General features: G+C 36.7%; 2 protein-coding genes across 2 annotated transcripts; one reads left to right on the forward strand and one right to left on the reverse strand.

Moving 5' to 3' along the window:
* Positions 1–2,257: 2,257 nt before the first annotated feature.
* LOC133869307 (prefoldin subunit 6) lies at positions 2,258–6,162 on the reverse strand. Its single transcript, XM_062306263.1, has 5 exons — positions 6,007–6,162; positions 5,740–5,810; positions 5,267–5,391; positions 4,216–4,276; positions 2,258–2,494 (listed from the first exon to the last, which is right to left on the reverse strand). Exons 1-5 carry the CDS (start codon positions 6,083–6,085, stop codon positions 2,438–2,440), a joined length of 393 nt encoding a protein of 130 aa, XP_062162247.1. The 5' UTR covers positions 6,086–6,162; the 3' UTR covers positions 2,258–2,437.
* A 4,660-nt stretch (positions 6,163–10,822) lies between these two features.
* Positions 10,823–16,736, forward strand: LOC133868789 (BIIDXI-like protein At5g11420). The gene is made up of 3 exons (XM_062305802.1): positions 10,823–11,015; positions 14,403–14,900; positions 16,008–16,736. Exons 1-3 carry the CDS (start codon positions 10,928–10,930, stop codon positions 16,601–16,603), a joined length of 1,182 nt encoding a protein of 393 aa, XP_062161786.1. The 5' UTR covers positions 10,823–10,927; the 3' UTR covers positions 16,604–16,736.
* Positions 16,737–21,969: the final 5,233 nt, after the last annotated feature.

Below are 21,969 nucleotides of genomic sequence, written 5' to 3' on the forward strand. Positions count from 1 at the left end.
ACTCTTTGTCTTGTTAAAGTATTGATTAAATTATTAAATTTACATCTTCCTATCAGCTTAAGCTTTTGGGATAAATGGTGATTTAACATTATATCAAAGCCAAAAGTCCTGATCGAATTTTATATGTTGGGCATCACCTATTAAAATAGAATTTAAAGTCACACGTGAGGGGATAAATAGGTAATATTAACATGTATGGTATCCAATCTTCTCTTTCAAATAAATGGTTGGTGCGGGTCTTGGGATCTTTAAGCAAATGTATCAAATAATAGATTGCCCCCTATGGTTGCCTATAGGTTTTGTTTGTTGCCTCCAAACAAGTTGTTAGGGTAGGAGAGCCCCTCATAATCTCTTACAATTTCTCATGTCCCTGCACTTTAGGCATGAGATTGTACAGAATCCAATTGTCTCGTTTCTTCTCCTAGACAGAGTGAGCTTTTGAGAGTTGATTTCTCCGGGGGAGGGAGGCCTCACACCTCCCTCCTCCTGATGGTGCTTCTCCCTCTAGTTTCTTCGTGAGCTAAAGGGTTTTTTTGTGTCCCTTGGCTTGTTCCAATGGGAGTATTTGTTCCCCCCGGCCAGTTTTTCGATGGTGGTTGTTGTCCTCCTAACTGTTGGGGCTATGGAGTTGTTTATTTGAGCTTTGGTTGTTGTTTTCTTCATTGTTGTGACAGATACATTTCGTTTTAAGTCGTTTATGGGAGTGACCTTCGTTCGTGTTTTTTCGACGTTCTTTTGAGTTAGATCTACGTAAATACGCCGGAGTTCTTGCGACACGACACCCCCAGAGTTGTTCTCCGTCAGCCTCTGATCCCGTTGCCTCAACCACCGGCGGTGTTGAACCTCCACGCTCGGAGCGTGGCTTGCACGCGTCGAAGGTGTGGCTTGCGCGTGAGGGCCATGCGCCACTTTTCCAACCGGCAGGGTGGTGTTTTCAAGAAGGAACGTTGACTAGTTGTAGCAGGGGAGGCCCGGGTGCGGCGCGTGTCTTACATGTGCTGGTGTCAAGGTGGTTCCTCCACTTGTCGGCTTAGCATTTTGTTTCTGTGTTTTTTATTGTATATTCTTGCTTTCTTTCACAGTTTACTAATGTAATTGGCTGAAAATTACTTGGGCATTCAGGTAGCTTGATAGCTAGACTATGCCCTCCCATTTTAGATGGGTTGTGCTTCATTATTAAGAGAGAGCCCTAATGTTTTGTTCTTGTAATTTTAGCTTGTTGCTTTGGTAGCTGCTTTAAGTTAGGTTTATTCCTGGCTTGGTGTTTAGAAATTTTTCATCTCTATTTACTACCTTGGGCCTTCGGACTTGTGTTGTAGATTTGGGACTGTTCTAATTACTTTCGGATTGTTGTATTTACTTTCGGGTTTTCTATGGAATGAAAGTCCCCGATAAAAAAAGTAAAAAAAAAATTAATTAATTAATTATCTATTCTTGTCTTGGGGTCCGATAAGGACTGACATGACAAGCCTCCTAAGATTTTTCTTTTTGGACAACCATTATGAAAACATCAGCTGCTTTTTCTCTGGTGGCAAAAGACTATTTCTAAGAGATGCTTTCATAAGGATCTGAATCCTATCGTACTTAGAAGCATAGGAAAAATCTAAATTATCGGTAAGAAAAATTGTACTTGACAGCATCGTTTTTTAAGAATCCCCATTAATTATAAGACTTTTTTTTATAACCATTGATCAATTGCATAATCCATCTCCTTGACTTCTGTTTTCAAAAATAAAAAATATAAATATAAAAAACCAAAAACAAAAATAATTTAAAAAAACAAAAACAAAAAATAAAAAATAAAAAATCAGGGATCAGGGGAGGAGGGCAGAGGGCAATTGAAAGAATTTATGAATAACGCTACGCACACTCTTACTTCTCCACACCCATTTTTCCGCCCTTAGGTGGCTTTTAAAACCACCATTAGATTAAAATCCAATAAAGATCCATATCAAAGCCAATGGTAGTTTTAAAAGCCACCTACTAGTGTGGAGAAATGAGTGTGTATAACATTACTCTTGTTTTTATATTTGGTAAGAAAAGCAAAATCCAATATCCACTCAAACACTAATTCGGGGAACCTTAAAATTTGGGGAACCTTCACCTAAGTGTATACACACAGACATTGTACAGCAGTGTCTACAATGGTGATTCATCATTTGTTTAATCTGTTTAATGGCAAAGCAACCTGTTTTCGTTGAACTTTGAGTAAATCCCAGATCCCCTGGAAAAAAATAAGAACAAAAATATTGAGGGATAGCCAGAACAAAAATGAAATCGATAATTGGTACAAAAAATTTAACATCCCACAGTTGCTAGTGACAGTAATAAGGGTTTGTAATGGCAATGCAGCTTCAAATAGAAACAAGTAACTACATCCAAGCCTCCACAGAGATTTATAAACACATTAAAGCTCGAACATTAGCGGGAAAGCAAACTAAGCCTTGGCTTTTCCAGCCTGGAGAGATTGAATCCTCTGTTGTAACTTAAACATCTGCAAGATGACCAAAACCGGAAAAAGCAATTAATGTCTGATTGAAATATATGTTCTCAAACTGAACAAAAATAGGATATCACTGCAATTTTAATAAAAAATATGCACAGAATTATATATAGTTTAAATTTCAATCAGCCAACTGTAAGTATACAAAAAATATTATACTTCGCACAGGTGGGGGCACCATTGATCTTTAACCATAGTATACAAAGATGTTAATTCACTAAAATATAAATGAACCATTTCTCAGAAAACTTGACCAAAAAAAAAAATTGAAGCAGCCATATTTCAGTTACAGGAATAATATGTTGGAAGTCACAAGAATTACTTATCCATTTTTAGTGTACTTTCCCATTAGCACACACCCAGATCCTATAATGCCTAGGATGTTGATCAATCATTCGTAGCCCCGCATTAGTCAATTTTTTCTTTTCTTTTCTTGAAAAAGAAACCAAGACTCACATAATAAGTTCCTTCATCCTAGCTTCAAAGTTATTATCTAAACTCTAAGCTGGACAGGAAAAGGCAATATCACAATCAACCACTACAAACAAATGCATAACTCTTTCTAAGTTTTAAGTTGGTTGGGATCAAGGCTTAGTTAGGTTACAGAAAAACATGAACATACACGTAAGGACACAGAATAGAACCAGACCTCTCAACCAAATGGCAATAGAGTCCACCTCCACTCCCCCTTTGCCCCCTTTCCTGTGTTTTCACTTGCGTGAGGGAAAGGACCTAATTTTTAAACCCCTCTTAACAAATTCCTTTCCCTTTCCCAAATCTGTCCACTTTGAAGAGTATTGAAATGGTCAGCTCCAATGATTGACCTCAGCTCTCCACTTTAACCTTCCCTCGAATCCTTCCAACCAAATGGCAAATAGAGCCTTTCTCCACTCCCCTTCCTCCTCCATTTTCCATGATGTAAGGCTTAGTTGAGCATGCTTCTACGGTCCATGTAAATTGCCACAAGTACTAAATCCAAGAATGAATATTCTCTCATACATCTCTAACAATTTCATTAAATCTCCAAAACCTACAATCTAAAATATATTAACTTCCTAAGCAAGAAATCTAAAACCTTCATTTATCATAAACATCAAGCACTAATGACTCCCAAGATCATGGTCTAATCCTGAACAAGATCAAAAAGTGCTTTAGAAACGTCACCAACTGCAAACAACTATTAGAATTTTTGCAATAAAAAGTTATCGAAATGTATAAAAAAAAAAATGATATCAAATAACTACAATAGCTACCTCCCCATTAGTTAAAAGTACCCAACACGTGCATTTTCTTATGGTAAATTCACAATTCGAATGCACTATTACTTTTACTCAACTGTCTCAATAAAATTTTGTTATTTCACAGTTCAAGATCACAATGTTGTCACCAGAAGACATCCCACAGTACAAGCTTCTAACTAGAAGAAATTTGTATGAACATCTATTTATATGTCCTAATGTAACTATAAACTTCAATTTATTCGAACAAACTTCCAAATATTCCATCAAAATAAAAGTTGAAATAGAAATTTTTACATCTGATACACTTCAAGATTCTTCACCAAATAACAAGCCATTATCATGAGTACAATGAACTTGAAAAGACAATCACATCACGTTGCCCTTAAGAATCAGAGGTCAAAATGAATAACTTGGGCATCATGAGAACGTTGAGTGCATGTGTGTGTAAACATGAAAAGGAAGAATACAAACCGCATCCTTCTTGCTATTTTGCTTCTCCTCCAAATCTTGAAGAGTTCCATCAAGTCGTTTCCTGTGATGCATAAAAAGTTTTACAGTCAAATGTATGCAGCAACAGCAACCATACTATTATGATGATGACATTGATGACAACAATGACAAGAAGAAGAATATATTCTTTGTCAAATAAGCGCCTAAATCTATACTTATAAGAGGTGAGCCAATCCACCAGAACAGGAAAAACATTGCATCCCACAAACTATTTGAATAACAGACTTCATAGAATATGTCTAGCCAGTTCCAACCCAACAAGTAGTAGTGGGAAACATCTAGGAAAAAAAAATAAAGAATAGGTGGGAAAAGTAACGGCAGGAAACAATTCAACCAGAAAACTCAAAAAAAGTTCCTCACAAGCATAATAACATTGAAAGAGTGAATCTTTACATGAATTAAAACAGGAAAAAGAGAACATTACAGTCTGCATGAGAAGAAACAAATTCAAGCCCCATGACAACTGTTTTTTACTGGAATATGCATCAAGTTACTTTTTGTGAGGTGTACTAGAGATAAATGAAAGAGCTTTTGTGATAATATTCTGCATTCCTCATTCTGTTTATTGCCTTTCTTTCCATCCAACGGGATAAATTCAAACTGAAGGAGATTTATTTGTCATTGGTTCTAAATTCCCATCTTCAGTCATAATTAGAATGACAGGAAACACATTAACATACATTTTTTACAATAAACTATCCTGGATTCCTAGTCAAGCTTCTAGATATCTAAAAAATTAAATGAGAAACCAAGGAGTCTCTTCTGAGCAAATCACTTTCATTCCATCTTTGAAGAATAAGTTAGAAAAGTATATTATTGTATCATCAGTGAAAGATACATGAAGCTCTCAGTCAAGATGATGAAGTATGGTTTTTGCTGGGTAGTAAGTAGTAACTCCATCCTGCGAAATTAACTATGAAAATGACCGAAAACTATCATCTACATTTATATCTTATCCAATTGCTAGAATTTGTAACGAACGAAGTAAAGCACTAAAGCATCAGAAGCATACAATTCAGCAGAGATATATTCAATTCTCTTCCGCACATTCGCATTCGCCTCTGCCAAATCCTGCTTCACAAGCACCGGACCGATCAATTTGTAGACATTTGCATCTTCGTTCAGCAGATCCAACTCCTACAAACACGCACAAAGTGTTCAAACCTAATTGATACCTAACCATAATTAAACAATACAGATTATAACAACGCTATGTCCGCTTAAACATAAAATAAAATAAAAATAAATAAATAAACACTTAGAATCCTTCATTCCATCAAATCCAATACAAGATTCATGGCATTTTGGAAAATTTAAAGAAACAAAACACTTTCAAAACATAACCGAAACAGCTTTTCAACTTACAAATGTCATTTCAACAAGTACAACTGCTAAAAAAACCTGACTTTCCTTTCACTCTCCTTCACTTTCCCAATAACCAAACAGAAAAATAAATAAATAAAAAAGAGAGAAATAGGAAGAAACCTTGAGGACGAGCTCGTTCTCGCCGAGCTGGATAGTGTACTTCTTTCTCACTTGGTGATTCTTCGCAATATCTGACAAAGTATAAAACATCTGAGGGCTTCGATTTAAAAAAATGCATACATCCGCACACACACTGTCACTCAAATTTATGTATGAGAATGAAGGAAATTGAAATTCTTTTAGGGGCTTAGGGTTAATTGGAGGTAGAGATGTGGAAAAAAAAAAAAAAAGAAGAAGAAGAAATATAGGATTGGATGTATTGCTTGCCTTTTTGGAGTTTGCTGAGATCGTTAGCCTTGGTCTCCAATTCGCGCTGTAGCTCTCGAAGAGCGCTTGAGGAAGCCATTTGTGCTCGCTTCTTCTTCTGCTGCTGTTGTCTTCCTTGGTTTGAACTTTGAACTAGAATAGGGCCAATATTGAACAAGATTACTAGATTAGGGCTATTTGGGCCTCAAGCCCATCTGCATAACTGGGTTTAAGGCATGATGTCTTTTTGCCTTTAGTCCAGCGCTCCTTTGCGCCGTCGCAACCGGCCACTCCATTTACATTGAATGATTGGAAAAATATTGTTCATTCCGGTCTTTGATTGTGTGAGGGCGTTTGCATTTTTTACAACGGTGGGGTTGTATTAAACGCAAACGTTTCGCCAGGTTTCAGTTTCAATTACGTACTTAACGCACGTTTTACACTAAAGAGAGACATTTGTCAGCAGAATGAAACGCCACTTGTTGCAATTTTAGAACAGAACCTAATATGCTGATACAACAGTATCCTTTGAGTTAAATTAGGCCGATGATCCGGTACCTTACATGAAGTTCTTCCTTAATTGCATTTACATCGTACACTATTACACATTAAACGCTCAACAACAAAGCTAAACCACAGTCTTCAAATCTCAAATCAGTACAGTGCCTCGAGGAATAGAAAATGGTCAACTTAATATGAATCCAACGGCAAAACATTGAAATTTAATCCTTACCACCTTGACCTTTTTGTCCAACAATAGAAACGCATGAATCATATATATATATACATGAGTTTCATAAATTCAATAATAAATTTAAGGAAAAAGTACACATATCCCCCTCAAACTACCACCCAATTGTCAATGTACCCCCCAAACTACCAATTGTGTCAATTACCCCCCTCAAACTACCAAAAAATGTCAATATCCCCCATAAGACCAACAAAAAGACAAAAATAACCCTAAATTTTTTGAATAAGACAAAAATATCTTTATAAATTCAAAAAAAAAAAACTAAAACTAAAAATAAAAACTAAAAAATTAGTTTTTAAAAAAAAAAATTAATAAAATACGAAAAAGAAAGTTTTTTTTTATAAAAAAAATAATAAACAAAAAAATAACTGTAAAATATAAAAACAATTTTTTTAAAAAAAAAAAAAACAAACGAAAAAGAAAAAGGAAAAACCAGTTTTTTATTAAATAAAAAAAATGAAAAAGAATGATTTTTTTTTTAAAAAAAAAAAAAACCAAACAAAAAAATAACTGAAACTTATAAAAACAATTTTTTTTTAAAAAAAAAAAAACAAACGAAAAAAAAAAAAAAAAAAAAAAAAAAAAAAAGAAACCAGTTTTAATTTTTTTTTGGTATAATTTTTTTTATTTTATATTTTTAAAAAATTATTTTTTAGTTTTTATTTTATTTTAATAATTTATGAAGGGTATTTTTGTCATTAGGGGGACATTGACAGTTTTTGATAGTTTAGGGGGGGGACATTGACACAATTGGTAGTTTAGGGGGGACATTGACAATGAGGTGGTAGTTTGAGGGGGTTATGTGTACTTTTCCCTAAATTTAAATATCTCTTATACGAAGAGAATGAAAAAGAAGAGGGGTGTTTTCTCAACAAAGATATATCCAAATTGCTTGTGGTTCAAAAATCTGTCCAGCACACAAAAACTCTCTACCTTCTCTCCAAACTCTCTGCAACTTCACACCATACCCACCATGGGTCACCTCTCTTCTCCTTTCTAAATTTTATCCTTTCACCGTACCACACAATTCCCCATACGTACCGTTTGGGAGTTTTCTCTCGTTCTACCCGTACACCCACACACCCAACAAACTCTTTCAAGCTAGCATCGGAGCAACTATCCGCCCTCTATGTCATCAGCTCTAGTCTCTCCTTCGTCAGATTGGTCTCCCCTTCCTCCTTTCGCTCTAAGCTATGGTTCCTCCCAGTATCTTAAAGTTTTTAGATCTGATTTTTTCCACGTCATATCTACTAACTTCATGTGGTCTTTTTACTCATTCCTCCACACCACCAGGTTCCATGACCTTCCAGCTTCGATTCACCAGTCACAAAGTCAACAGCGAACCTTTCCAGGCCTGCGCATATTCCACACGCGCCAGATCTCAAGCCCCACACGCTAGCGCCCGTTCGTGATGCTGCGGCTCTCTACCAATCTCCTCCGCTTTGATCGACTTCTGACGATGGTTTGGCCGCCTCAAATAATGTATTGTGGGTTATGTTTTTGCTTTTTGTGTCCGGTTGTTTATGGGTTTTCAAGTTGTTTCTTCCCCATGTTTACCCCTGTTTTAGTATTTTGGGTCTTTGTGGCTCAAACTACACCCCGTATCACCTTCACTGGTAACTTAAAATGTTGGCATCCGTGCCATGACTCTTTTGGCCCGCGTTTTCGGAAGCATTTGGGATGCTCAGATTTTGTTTGTTGTTTTTTCTTCTTGTAATTTTTGTTATGTATGATGTATCTATTAAAAAAAAAAAAAAAAAAATCCGTTCAGCTATCAATCTCAGATTTGGAAAGAAGAAAAAGGGTTAGTGAAATGCAAATGGATTGTCCCAAATTTGGATAATTCCAACATTAGAATGATTTCGTTGAATGCTTTGTATAAATGTGTTAGGTGGCCTGGGAGAGTACGAACAAACAATTTTTATTAAGTACAAGACGAAGATGGGTATGATGATCATGGCGAATGAATCAGAATGATAGCACCTAACAATTCGTACAACTTTAAGTGCCCACATTCATTCATCTTCGATTGCAAGATCTAGATGAGGAATCTATATAATAATTGTTGTTATTAATTTCCATCATTATGTAATGGAAAGTTCAAAGTACCATACCTTTAGATAGGTATGTATACCAGAAATAAATATAGCCACAAATTACTTTTTTATCGTATAAATATTTTATGTTGTTGGCATAATAGTTTCAATGAATTCAAATTTTATTTTTAACAATTATTAATCTAAGAGTTGGTTAAAACTATCATGTAAACATTGTGAGATAAAAATATGATTTTTAACATTACTCATATAAAATTTAGAAGAAATAAAACTAAGACAATTTACCAATGTTTTAAACTGTGAGATCACTGTCGAACTATCATCGGACTAGTGTTGGGCTACCGCTAGACCAGTAGACCACCACTAAGTCACCGTCGAACTACCTTCAAAACATTGGCAAGCCTCCACTATACCATTGTTAGAATTCAAATTATTAGGTTAATTTTTTTTTAATTATTTTATATTAATATTTTTATGTTGTGAATAAAAATTAATTTTTATAAGTTAATGTAATTGAATGAAAATGTAAAATGTAATATAATTTTAATTTTATATACACGTTAAACATCAAAAAAAATATTTCCATCTAACAATAAATGGGTGAGCATAACCCGCCCCGTACCGCCCCAAATTTTGCGGATATTCCATGTTATACAGTTCACATGGGCTGTTTTATTTGAAAACCGAGCATCACGGGGCGGTTTACAGAAATTTGATTTTCCCGACCCGCAAACCCGCCTCGCCCCAAGGTTAACGTTGATACAAATTTTCCTCAAACCCTAACCTTAGGATCTGAAAATTCTTCTCCAAGACTCCAAACGGCGCATCCCTCCCGTAGAAGGCGCACGACTTTCCAATTCCAATTTCCAACCTTCTAGCTTGGTGTCATTCAGTCTTTTCCAATTCCAACCATCTGCCTTCTAGTTCCAGAAATGGGTTCTCTTCACAACAATCCTCTCTCCCGCTCTCTCACTCTTCGTCTGTTACTAGTACAGTCGACTCAAGTTTATATTCTGCAATAACTGGTATTCGATCTTTTTTGTAAGTTTGTAACATGCTTAGTATTTTGTTCTTTGTTTTTAAGATCCATTAAAAGGTTCTGGGAAACAAAAGTATACTAGTTTGTTCTTCGGTTTAAATGGGATGTTCAAGATTTTCTTGATTTTCTGGGATTTGGATTGGTTTCTAAGTAGATACCTGCAACGCCACGCCCTGCACGGAAATGACCAATTTTTGCCGTGCCCCGAGAACCCGCTACCCGCATGGAAAATGATTTTTTTTAATGGGGCTCAGAAGTCAGAACCATTTTCTGGAACCCACCCACCACGGGGTGGGTTGAAGAAAAGGCTGAAATCCGACCTCCTCCGACCCATGCTTACCCCTGACAATAATTTCATCTTTCCCTCATATTTAATAAAAAATAATAATAATAATAATCTTCTTTTCCTTTGCGTAACGTCAAAACAGAATCATTTACTTTTAACTTTCTAGCCGCGATTCCAATTTATTAGACGGCAAAAGATAATAAATTGCCTGCCATGAGATAGAAAAGCCGCTCCTTCATTCAACATGATTTCTTCGTGCTTAAATAACAAATCAATATCATAAATAACTAATTTATATATGTTTTTTTTTTTTCTTTTATTATTATTTGTTGGTATTCCCCGGTATCCCAGTCCCTCAAAAACGGGGCATCTTGATAAATAAGTAGACAAACTCACGAGTCTCTGAGGTCTGAGCACTGTCGGGTTCCGTAATACGGCGGGTGACTGGGCCCGCTGCCAGACCACAGCCATCAAAACACGCTAAGGAAATTATAAAAAATGGAAAAAAGAAATGATAAAACTGAATGCTTTAGTGGGAACAATAAGAAGATCTTTTGCTTTTATTATTCTTTTATTATTTGAAAATTTAAAGAAGGCTTTTTATTTTTTTATTTTAATTTGTCAAATTAAATCATATTAAAGTAACTTCGATTAAATAAAGTAAGAACTGGAATCTTGCATAAAAGGACACACACTCTCCCACTCTCACTACTGCCTCTTGCCTCTGTCGCTGTTGAGCAGAACAAACTTAGAGAGCAACTGTGTGTGTGTGTGTGAGAGAGAGAGAGAGAGAGAGATTTGGCCGGAAGATGGCTCAGAGCTCCAGAAGAAGCAAATGGGTATCTCTGTTGATGCTTCTCTTTGCTCATTTGGCTTCCACAATCATAGCAGAAGATGGTATGTTTTTTCTTCTCATCTGCCCACCTATGTTGTTGATTCTTGGTTCCCATTTTTCTCTGTCAAAGTTCAGATAACATCTGCTATTAGTTTTCACTTTTTGTTATTTCTGAGATCTGATATGTGGGTATATTATATAGACATTGGACTGGTCTGTGGTGGGGAAAGATGAGGTGTTTAGTGTTTAGTTCCCTCTTCTTCTCCAATGGCTCCACCAGCAATATAGTGTTTAGTTCACTCTTCTTCTCCAATGGCTCCAGCAGCGTGCTGCTGGAGCAAGTGTATTTTGCTGAAATCCAACGAACCCAGATGATAGTAGTAGTAATTTTGCATCGAATCCCTCTGTTAGTGATTGATCAGTTTGAAATAGAGATGATTCATTGATTATGGTCTTCAAGAATCAAACCCACAGGACTCGAGGCCCACCCGCTTTTTGTCTATTCTCTGATCTATATAATTTTCTCTAACCCATACTATTTAATCAAACCGGGGTCAAATTCTTTAACTTTAGCTAAGCTAATTTAACGCTGATGTCGCGGGTGTGAATCGTATTTAAAATTGCCGGCCATAATAAATTTCAAGCGATTTTTCATGAACATCATAAAGGTAATAAAGGTACTAGGAAGTAGGAACCTCTTTCAAATAGGGTCGGTTGGTGACACAATTTGGATTGCAGAGTTGATAGCAAGTTGTCATTTTTCAAACTATGTAGGGAATGTTCGGTAACACATTTATTCTTTTTATATTATATTATTTTTAAAATATATATTTGGATTATTTTGTTAAATTTAAATTCTACTTAAGTTTTATCTAATTTTTTTTTTTAATTTTATCTTAAATTTTTAAAGTTTAAACCACTCAAACATAATTTTAAAAAATAAATTTTTTCCATATTTGCAATTTTAAATATAATAAAATATATATAAAAAAAAAAAATCTCACCTCCAAACGTGTCCTGACATTTATTTTTTTGCTAAACAATTTAATTTTCTCAGCAAACTATCTATTAAACTTGCTGTAATCACTATGTTTATGTCTTGGTGCCAAGAAAAAAAATATATTAATTGTCAAACTTTAGGACTTAGGCTTTGAAATATTTTCCTCTCTGAAGCGAGAATCGAGAAAATTAGAAAAATGATGTGGTGCTGTAAGGACCGGCCGGCCCCTATTACTTTTCCTTTTCACTTTCTGAGGGGGGTAAAATGACCCTAGTGGACCATGTTCCCGCCAAACATCAGGTGCTTTTCTCGTCTAATTTGACAAAACGACAAGGACCTTTCCGTAAAGGACACTGGCACCGAACATTATTTTTCATTGTTTTTATGGGGTTATCATCCCGATTTCCAGCTGCATGGTGCCCGTAAAACAGCGACGGTGAAAAACGCGTTTTTTTCTCGGTCAAAGTTGAGAAGACCGGCGTTGAAACGGATGGCCCTTTAGACGGTGGGGTGGGGCCCGTTGGATGACCGCGGCCTGAAGATCAGTTTGATAGGACGAATCCTGATTCGTTCTCATATCACATCATTGTTTGTCGTTATAAGGATGAGAAATGCTACGATGGGGGCATCCTCATGTTCTCTGCATGAGCCTCTTCTTAATTTGTCTTTATTTTATTATTATTGTTATTTTCATTTTAGTTAGTTCTTTGTGGTTGCACAGACTTTCACACGCTTGAGGCCCATATATAGATAAGGTTATCCATATAAAGAAAAAATCCCTACCATGAAGATGTTGTTTGTGGCAGCATGATAGAGTTCCTAATTTTTTTTGAGCCATGAATTCAACACTTGAGTTATGTCTAGGATTCTTTTAAATTATTTACCCGAATTTAAGATAATTCAGACCGGCGATGGTGAGAAATAACTAATGGAACTCACCTAACCGGAGAAGTGTTTAGACAACCCAATTTTTATTTGGTCAATTGAGTCTTATGAATTGTCTCTCACAATTACCTGTTTGAATTTTTTCAAATTTGGACAGATAATCTTTAGAAGATCTGCTTTGTCTAGAGCATCACTTCTTGTTCACACCAGTAGTACTAACTACCAAATATTAAATAGTTTGGTAACCAATTTGCAATGTGTGCTTTTTGTGGCTAATGATGCCAAAAGAACCCAATATATATAGTTCCAACCTATTTTATGATACCAAATGAGGGATAGGAATCCATCCACAGGAATTAGCTGTCCAAATTGATGTGGATCCTTATCATAGGAGTCTACCTAAGTATTTTCCTTATAATTCACGTGATTAGTCAATATTTTAGGAAAATGAGTGTCAGATGACGGTATACATTTTAGTGGTTAGAGTGCTACTTGGACTGTCGCATCAATTTGTTAAAGAAACGGTCCAAAATAGATCTATTCTTATTACTTTTTAAGCATTGAATATGAAAATAAGATTTGAACTTTCAAGGGTTCATTTAAAATGAAAAATGTATGATTGTATTAAAAAAGGATTAACATGGATTGAGTAATAGAATTAGCGAAAAGAAAAAGGGTGTGACTGAATTTGTATGAATTTAGCACATCTTTCTAGTTTCTACTGAAGAAAGAGACTGCTCACGCCAAACATTCCTACTTGTCGTCCCGCTTCCAAACGTGGCTTAACAAATTCGGTGCAATTTTTGTTGTTTGCTGAGCAAGTTGCGACTTGTTCACCGTCTGGATAGATGACAAGGTTCTTGTCTCTTCGACAAAGATGCATCAGCAGCTCTACAACCTCCTCGGGCCCTACGATTTTTGTCAGGAACCAAGTGAAGCCCTATACATATCATATTTTCTTGTTACTCTCCCTACCTATTTCGGTTGTCGGGTCTTGTTTAATGTGATTTTTTATTTATTTATTTTTAAGTGTAAAGAGTAACATTACTTTTGACTGTGCTTAACTACTCATCTTGTAGCTTAAGATAGGTTGTAATTTAGTCGATCCTGCACAACCGCTACATGGCTGCCCATAAAGGAATTTGATGCGGCCCACTTGCTCAAACATGTGTTCAAGCAAGTAGGTTTCGTCGGGATCCCTTTCAATTGCCTGCAATACGAACAAAAAATCTTGGTTCCCAAACCCAAACCTATATGGGAAAGAAAGTTAGGCTTGTTTTGGCTTAGAAAAATTATATTATTAAGCTTATTAAGCTTTGTAGCACATGTAATACATGGACTTGTGGTAAGTATATATGATTTAGAGCATTAGTGACATTTAGGACTTGCTCTTAAAAAAGAAGAATGATATTTGAATTCAATCTTAGATCATTAATTATCTTAAATTTTTTAATGTGATTATTTAATAAATATTCTAATGATAAATACCAAATTAATATGTTTAACATTTTTTTAATTTTTTTTTTGTAGAAATGTGCTTAACATTTTTATTATCCTATTGCAGGCCTTGTAACGAACGGTGATTTTGAGACGCCTCCATCGAACGGGTTCCCAAGCGAGGCCGTAGGGGGCGGGTCCGTGGAAATCCCAAGCTGGAAATCCAAGGGCATGGTTGAGCTGGTGGAAGCGGGGCAAAAACAGGGTGGGATGATCCTCATCATACCGCAAGGTAGACACGCGGTGAGGCTGGGCAACGACGCGGAGATCAGCCAGGATTTGAAGGTGGAGAAGGGGTTTACATACTCGATCACGTTCAGTGCGGCTCGCACGTGCGCACAGCTGGAGTCACTGAACGTGTCAGTGACACCAGCATCGCAGACGATAGACCTGCAGACGCTGTACAACGTGCAGGGGTGGGACCCCTACGCGTGGGCTTTCGAGGCGGAGGTGGATGATGTGAGTTTGGCTTTTAGGAACCCGGGCATGGAGGATGACCCCTCTTGTGGGCCCATCATTGATGATATTGCAATAAAAAAGCTTTTCACCCCCGATCGACCCAAAGGTACGTCTCTCTTTTCTTTTTTCTTGTCAACTTTTTGTTTTTTTTTTTTTTTTTTTGTTGGCCTTAGTGTCAAAGGCTACCTCGTTACTCTCGCATGCTTGGTCCCACTACACGTATGGAGATGGTGCTTTTTGATTACCTTGATTATAGTCTATAGAGCAGCATCCAATGTGGTTGTCTGATTTGTGGGGGAACCGGAAATGGTGGCTATCTGTTTGTCAAATAGATAGAGATTTTAAGTAATATCGTAGCTTGAATAATTAGTAATTTGGATAATAAAAGAGTTAAAATATGATTTATTTGACCTAAATTAATCATGGATAAAGAAGAGAGAGAGAGAGTAAATATATTACCATATATATATATATATATAGAATTAATATAAGGCTTTATTTGTCTAAGCAAATTTTATATTGTCCGCCCACCTGCTTAGATAGGTGGATCTTATAATTTTTTATTTTATATTTTTTTATATTTACTGTTCATATTACTAAATCAAAATCCTTGTCAAATGGATTGAGCGTCATTACTTTCATGTTCAAAAGTAGCTCACCATCAGAAAAGAAAACAGCAAATTAAAAGTCATTAATACCAAAATTTGTAGCATCAACATCAATACCCAAATTAAACTAAACTGCATACCTGTTGCACATTTTTTCCAACCTCTGCCGATATAACTTTTCCCAACATGTTTCAAATGAGAAGTGGGTTGAGACCGAATTTCTATTAATCAAAGAAGGGATTGAGACTATGTGTTTGGAACAAGGAAATGAAAAGTTGTACTTCAGATATTCATTTAACTTTATTTTTTATTTAAAATAATATTTAAATGATTTTTTTTTTTTCTCTTTTTCTTAGCGTTTACTTTACAGAATATTTAAATAGTATAGAAAAAAAAAAAAGAAAAAAAAAAAAGCTACTATGAAATGCATTTAAATAGAGAAAAAATAATTTGCTTCCCTAAATTTGAAGTTTAGGCTCAAAGAATGACGGTGAAAATGGGTCCAAGTCAACCATAACGGAATGCCATGCCTGTTTTTCATCTTATATATATTCGGATATTAATAAATTGCTGATAAGCTGCGTAATTTGCTGTACTCTTTGTAGACAATGCGGCTACCAATGGCGATTTTGAAGAAGGCCCATGGATGGTAAGAAACGCCTCACTCGGCGTCTTGCTCCCCACCAACCTCGACGAAGAAATATCCTCATTACCGGGCTGGAACGTTGAATCTAACAGGGCCGTCCGCTACATTGACTCCGACCACTACACCGTCCCACAAGGCAGGCGGGCAGTGGAATTGCTCTCAGGCAAGGAAGGCATAATTTCCCAAATGGTCGAAACAGCACCAGACAAAGATTACACCTTGACCTTTTCCTTGGGGCAAGCCGGAGACAAATGCAAGCAGCCGCTTGCCGTCATGGCCCACGCCGGAGACCAGGCCCTAAACATCCACTACACGCCGGATTCCAACTCTACCTTTCAGAGCGCTAATCTGAACTTCACGGCCAAGGCGGAGAGGACCCGGATTGCGTTCTACAGCGTGTATTACAACACGAGAAGCGATGACATGAGCTCGCTCTGTGGGCCGGTGGTGGACGACGTGAGGGTGTGGTTTTCTGGGTGTAATCGAAATGGGTTTGGAGGATTAAGGTTGGGGGTTGGGTTTGGTTTTTTGTTGTTTGTTTTCGCCATGGTTTAGGGCTGTTAAGGAAGGAATGTGTTGCTTTAACGTGTATGGTATTAGGTAAAACCTATATACCTAATACGCTTGCCTATGTATTATTATGTGTTGCTTTAGTTGTTATCCAAAATGAGTGTCTTATTAAGTTTCATGATTTTGTAAGAGCATTTATATTAGGCTTAGCAATTTCTTTTTTTCTTTTTCTTTTTTCAACTAAAAAATTACTTTTTTATTTTATTTTAATTATCTACTTTTCTAAAGTACTTATTAGGTCTTACTTTCTATTTTAGCTATTTATTTTCACTAATCTTTTTAAATATTTTTTCTCATTTTTTTTTTTTTTTCCAACAACTATATTAAATTGACGCGCTCCTTGAGTTCAACTTGTTCAGTAGCTTTAAATGCTTTAGCCAAGACAAATTGAACTCAAGCAAGGCGTCAATTTAAGGAAATATATGCTAACGACTTGCCGTTGACAAAAAGGGCCAAACGGGCCAATGGAATGTCCTTCCCAACAAGATCCTTTTTTTCACTGTCATGGTTGTACTCCATGTCAAATTAATCATTTTTTATTTTTTATTTTTGTCAAAACAATAGTAGTAAGTTAAATTAATTTTTTTTTTTTTAACATAACTTTCAATATTAATAGATAAACATCAACATAGAGCAAAATGCTCCATAGATACAATATTATAGAAGTTCAAATCTAATAATCAAGTCTTATCTCTAAGGTTTTTTCTGTGAGAAAATACTATGGGTGAGACCCGTAAGAGTGTGGTTTCCAACTGATTTTTGCCCGTGGAAGATTGTGTGTTGAGTTTACATTCGTATATCCTTTATATCTAATATATATTTTATTTATGAATGTGATATATATATATATATATTTTATGTTATGAATTTGTAATATTATTGTTTTTTATGTTGGATTTGTAATTTTTTTTTTTTTTTGTTGACTTGTTTGTTATGCTCATTAAATCGTGTATAAAAAAAACATAAGGGTGTTTCTTATGAGCATTGATTACTATTAGTATTTTGAGGTCGTATGCATAATATTTATTTATTTTTTATCGGTTTTACATATTTTTGTATTGCATTATATTTTTAAAATAAGTCCAAAAGATTAAAAATCAGTCAAAATTATTTTTTAAAAGCTTTTAAAATAGGCCCATTTCAGCCCGATAGTACTCATCAGGGGGAATCCTGGACACTTCTCAAATATTTGAAAACGCTCAATTCCTTGCCGTGGCTTTGTGCCGGTGATTTTAATGAAATTTTGGAGCAAACCGAGAAGGATGGGGCGGCTTTTCGGCGAGAGTCCCAACTGGTGAGCTTTCAGGATGCAGTGGAAGATTGTGGACTATGTGATTTTGGGTATTTAGGACCACGGTTTACATGATGCAATTGAAGAGGGGCTGCAGATTTCACGCAAGAGCACCTCGACTGGGCATTGGCTAACCATGCTTGGTGTTCTCGATTTAAGGTGGTGATCGTTAATGTTTTGGCAGCTTGTCCATCCAATCATAATCCAATTCATGTCTCCTTCTCAAAGAAACCGATTGAGCGATACTCTTATAAATGTCGCTTTAAATTTGAATTAGCTTGGCTTAAGGATGAGGAGTATCCAGATTTAATTAGAGCTGCCTGGGCAAACGATGAGCTGGGGGTGGAACTGATTGCAGAAGTTCAAGCCCGTCTTTCGGCTTGCCAACATGTCCTTTCTAAATGGAGTGCTCGGAAGTTTGGCAAAACAGATGAGCTCTTAAAACAGAAGGAGAAACAATTGTTGGACCTCCAACAACGGGTTGTTCCAGGTTCCATGGCAACTATTAATATTCTGCAAAGTGAAATTGAAGAAATTTTGGATAGGGAAGATGTCTGTTGGAAGCAATGTGCCAAGCGAAATTGGTACTTGGATGGGGATAGAAACACTCAATTCTTCTACTCTTGGGCGAATCATAGGCGCAAGATTAATTCTATCAAAATCATTACGGATGCAAACGGGTGGGTTTTGCGGCACAAGAAAAAGGTTAGTAAACATATTATTGATTATTTTGGGGATTTGTTTACCACACAAGGCCCGGTAGGTATTGTCCATTGCATGGATTCGGTGGAACCTAGGGTCACGAACGAAATGAATTCTGGGCTGCTACGGCCTTTTGTAGCAGAGGAGGTCAGAATGACACTTTTCCAAATGCACCCCCTAAAATCTCCTAATCCGGATGGGTTTTCAGCTGGATTAATCAAAATTCCTGGCACACAGTGGGTCCGGATATTACGAGGGCTGCACTTCATTTCCTCAATGGCGATCCTTTTGATGCAGCTCTCAATGCGACAAATATTTGCATGATCCCCAAAGTTACATCCCAACTCGAGTGACAGATTACTGTCATATAAGCCTATGCAATGTACTCTATAAGATTATTTCAAAGGTGCTGGCCAATCGAATCAAACATGTGCTGCCTCACATCATCTCCCCGGAGCAAAGTGCTTTCATTTCAAGGAGACTTATAACGGATAATATTTTTGTTGCTTTTGAAACCCTTTATACCATAGATACCCAATTAGATACCCAATTAAAGGGGAGGGAGGGCTTTATGGAACTTAAGCTCGACATGAACAAAGCCTATGATAGGCTTGAATGAGATTTTTTGGAGGCAATGATGCGGAAATTAGGGTTTGCCAACTGTTGGATTCATCTCCTCATGACATGTGTTCGAACAGTTACCTATGCCGTTCTCATCAATGGGTAGCCACATGGAAATATTGTGCCTTCACGTGGCCTTTGCCAAGGTGATCGTTTATTGCCTTATTTCTTTATCATTTGTGCAGAGACTACGAGTTTTATGCTCCATCGGATCGCGATGGAAGGTGCAATTACCGGGATTCCTATATCCCACGGAGGTACTCGCATTCAACATCTTTTATTTGCGAACGATAGTTTTTTTTTTTTTTTTTTGTAGAGCTAATTTGTGAGAGTGGGGGAGTATCCAAGATTTATTATCCACTTACGAAGAAGCTTCGGGAAAATAGCATAATAGGGAGAAAACTTCCCTGTATTTCAGCTATAATACCCGCGAGGAGGATCGAGACATTATCTTTCAAGCTACAGGGTGAGCTCAACAAATCATTATAAGAAGTATCTTAGTTTATCGGCTTTAGTGGGGAGGTCTCGCATATCTGCTTTTAATGGGATCAAAGGAATAATTTGGAAGCGTATTAACGGTTGGAAGGAAAAATTCTTATCTCATGCGGGCAAGGAGATTTTACTTTAGTCTGTTATTCAAGCTATACTGACTTATACAATGAGTGTGTTTCACCTCCCTAAAGCTTTATGTCATGAGATCCATGCCATGATGGGTAAGTTTTGGTGGGGGTTTAAGGAGAATGGTCGTAAAATAGCTTGGATGTCGTGGACTGGAATGGGGAGAAACAAGAAGTTGGGAGGTTTGGGGTATCATGACTTGGAATGTTTCAATACTGCACTTTTAGCCAAGTAGGGATGGAGATTTATCAAACAACGCAACTCTCTGGCAGCAAAGGTGTTTCAAGAAAAATATTTTTCGGATGGTGATTATCTGAATTCATCTCTTGGTACACAGCCCTCTTATGCTTGGCAAAACATTTGGAATGTTAAGCCTTTACTTAAGGATGGCCTCATGTGGCGTATTGGTGATGGATCCAAGGTAAAGATTTGGGGAGATAATTGGATTTATTCTAATCACTCTAACAGTATTCAAGCACCTATCCAAGGTGTCAACCCGGAAGCTACTGTCAGTGAACTAATAAGTCTAGTTACAAAGTGGCGGTACATACCTCTTCTGGAATAGCTTTTCCCCATTGACACAGTTGAGCAAATTTGTGATGCTACTATAAATCCATCGGTATTGCAGGATAGAAGGATATGGGCGGGCACCTCAAACGAGGAGTTTTCGGTGAAGAGTGCATATCATCTAAAGTTAGAACATTGAGCACGACTCACTTGTAGCTGTTCAACCATCAATGCCGCCTCAAGCGTTTGAAAAATTATTTGGCAGCTTAACGTCCCCCAAACAATATATCCAGCTTTTCCTTTGGCGGGCTTGCAACGATATTTTGCCGACCAAGGAAAAGCTATGTAAGCGTAAAATAGTTGATGATCCTATTTGCCAATTATGTGGTCAAGAAGCTAAATCAAGTTACCATGCACTGTGGAGTTGTGCTGCTCCTTGTGTTATCTGGGCTGAGTGCCCCAATCATCTCAACAAATGTAATCTCTCGGCAGGTGATTTTTTAACTCTATTTGGTATGCTTGGCAACAGGTTCGATATGGAGGATATGGAGTTAGTTGCAGTGGTAGCCCAACGGATATGGTTCCGACGCAATCGCTACATTTTTGAAGGAACGATGACACCTCCCAACTGTTTGTTGAAAGGTGCCAAAGAAACAGTTGATGAATATCACCACGTCCAGGCACAGGCGCTTCCTCTGGAGCAAGTACGAGTTCCTCCAGGTCCAATCCATTGGTCTACACCTCCTACATGGGTTATTAAACTAAATTGGGAATTTGGGACGTTGCTGTGGATAGACGTTCGAGAATGGTGGGTGTAGGCATTGTTGCTTAGGATTCTAGGGGAAAGGTTGTAGCGTCCAAAAGCTCGGTCCAAAAGTATATCTTGGATTCTGCCATAGCTGAAGCACTCGGGGCATGTCAAGCAGCATCCTTTGGTCGGTTTTTGGGTCTTTCCTCAGTGTTGTTAGAGGGAGATGCACTGGAGATTATTGTGGCATTGGGCCGTGATGAGGATGACGAGGGTAAATATGGCAATTTTATAGTAGAAACTCGAGGGATCCTACAAGAGTATTTGTCCTTTTCGGTGGGGGCATGTTCAAAGAGAAAGAAATTTCGCAGCACATAATCTAGCTAAGTTTGCTGTTTCTCGGCGGTTGGATCAAGTGTGGTTTGATTCTTTTCCGTTTTGTATTTTGAGTGTTGTTGATTCTGAACTCAGTTGTAATTGATCATATATGAAATTACAAGATCTTTTCAAAAAAATAAAATAAAAAAATAAACGGAACTCGGCATATATATAGACATAAAAATTAGGTTTGGTTATTCATATATGCTGACATAAATTTTGTTTCCATCCTTGCTCATATTTATGATAAATCATGTATGTAATTTGTTGTCAAGAATGAAACATTTTTATATAAAGTAAAGAAATAATAATAATAATAAAAAAACTATTATATTTTTCAATTCGTTTGGTCATGAGATTATGCGGGTAAAAAAATGACTTTAAATAAAATTGTTGAAAATATATCGTATGTAAATGCATTTTTAAAAAATGAAAAAAACAAAATTTTCAAATCGCACACAATGATATTTAAAGATTAGCATGTTT

Source organism: Alnus glutinosa, chromosome 5, assembly GCF_958979055.1.
Source record: "Alnus glutinosa chromosome 5, dhAlnGlut1.1, whole genome shotgun sequence".
NCBI lineage: Eukaryota > Viridiplantae > Streptophyta > Magnoliopsida > Fagales > Betulaceae > Alnus > Alnus glutinosa.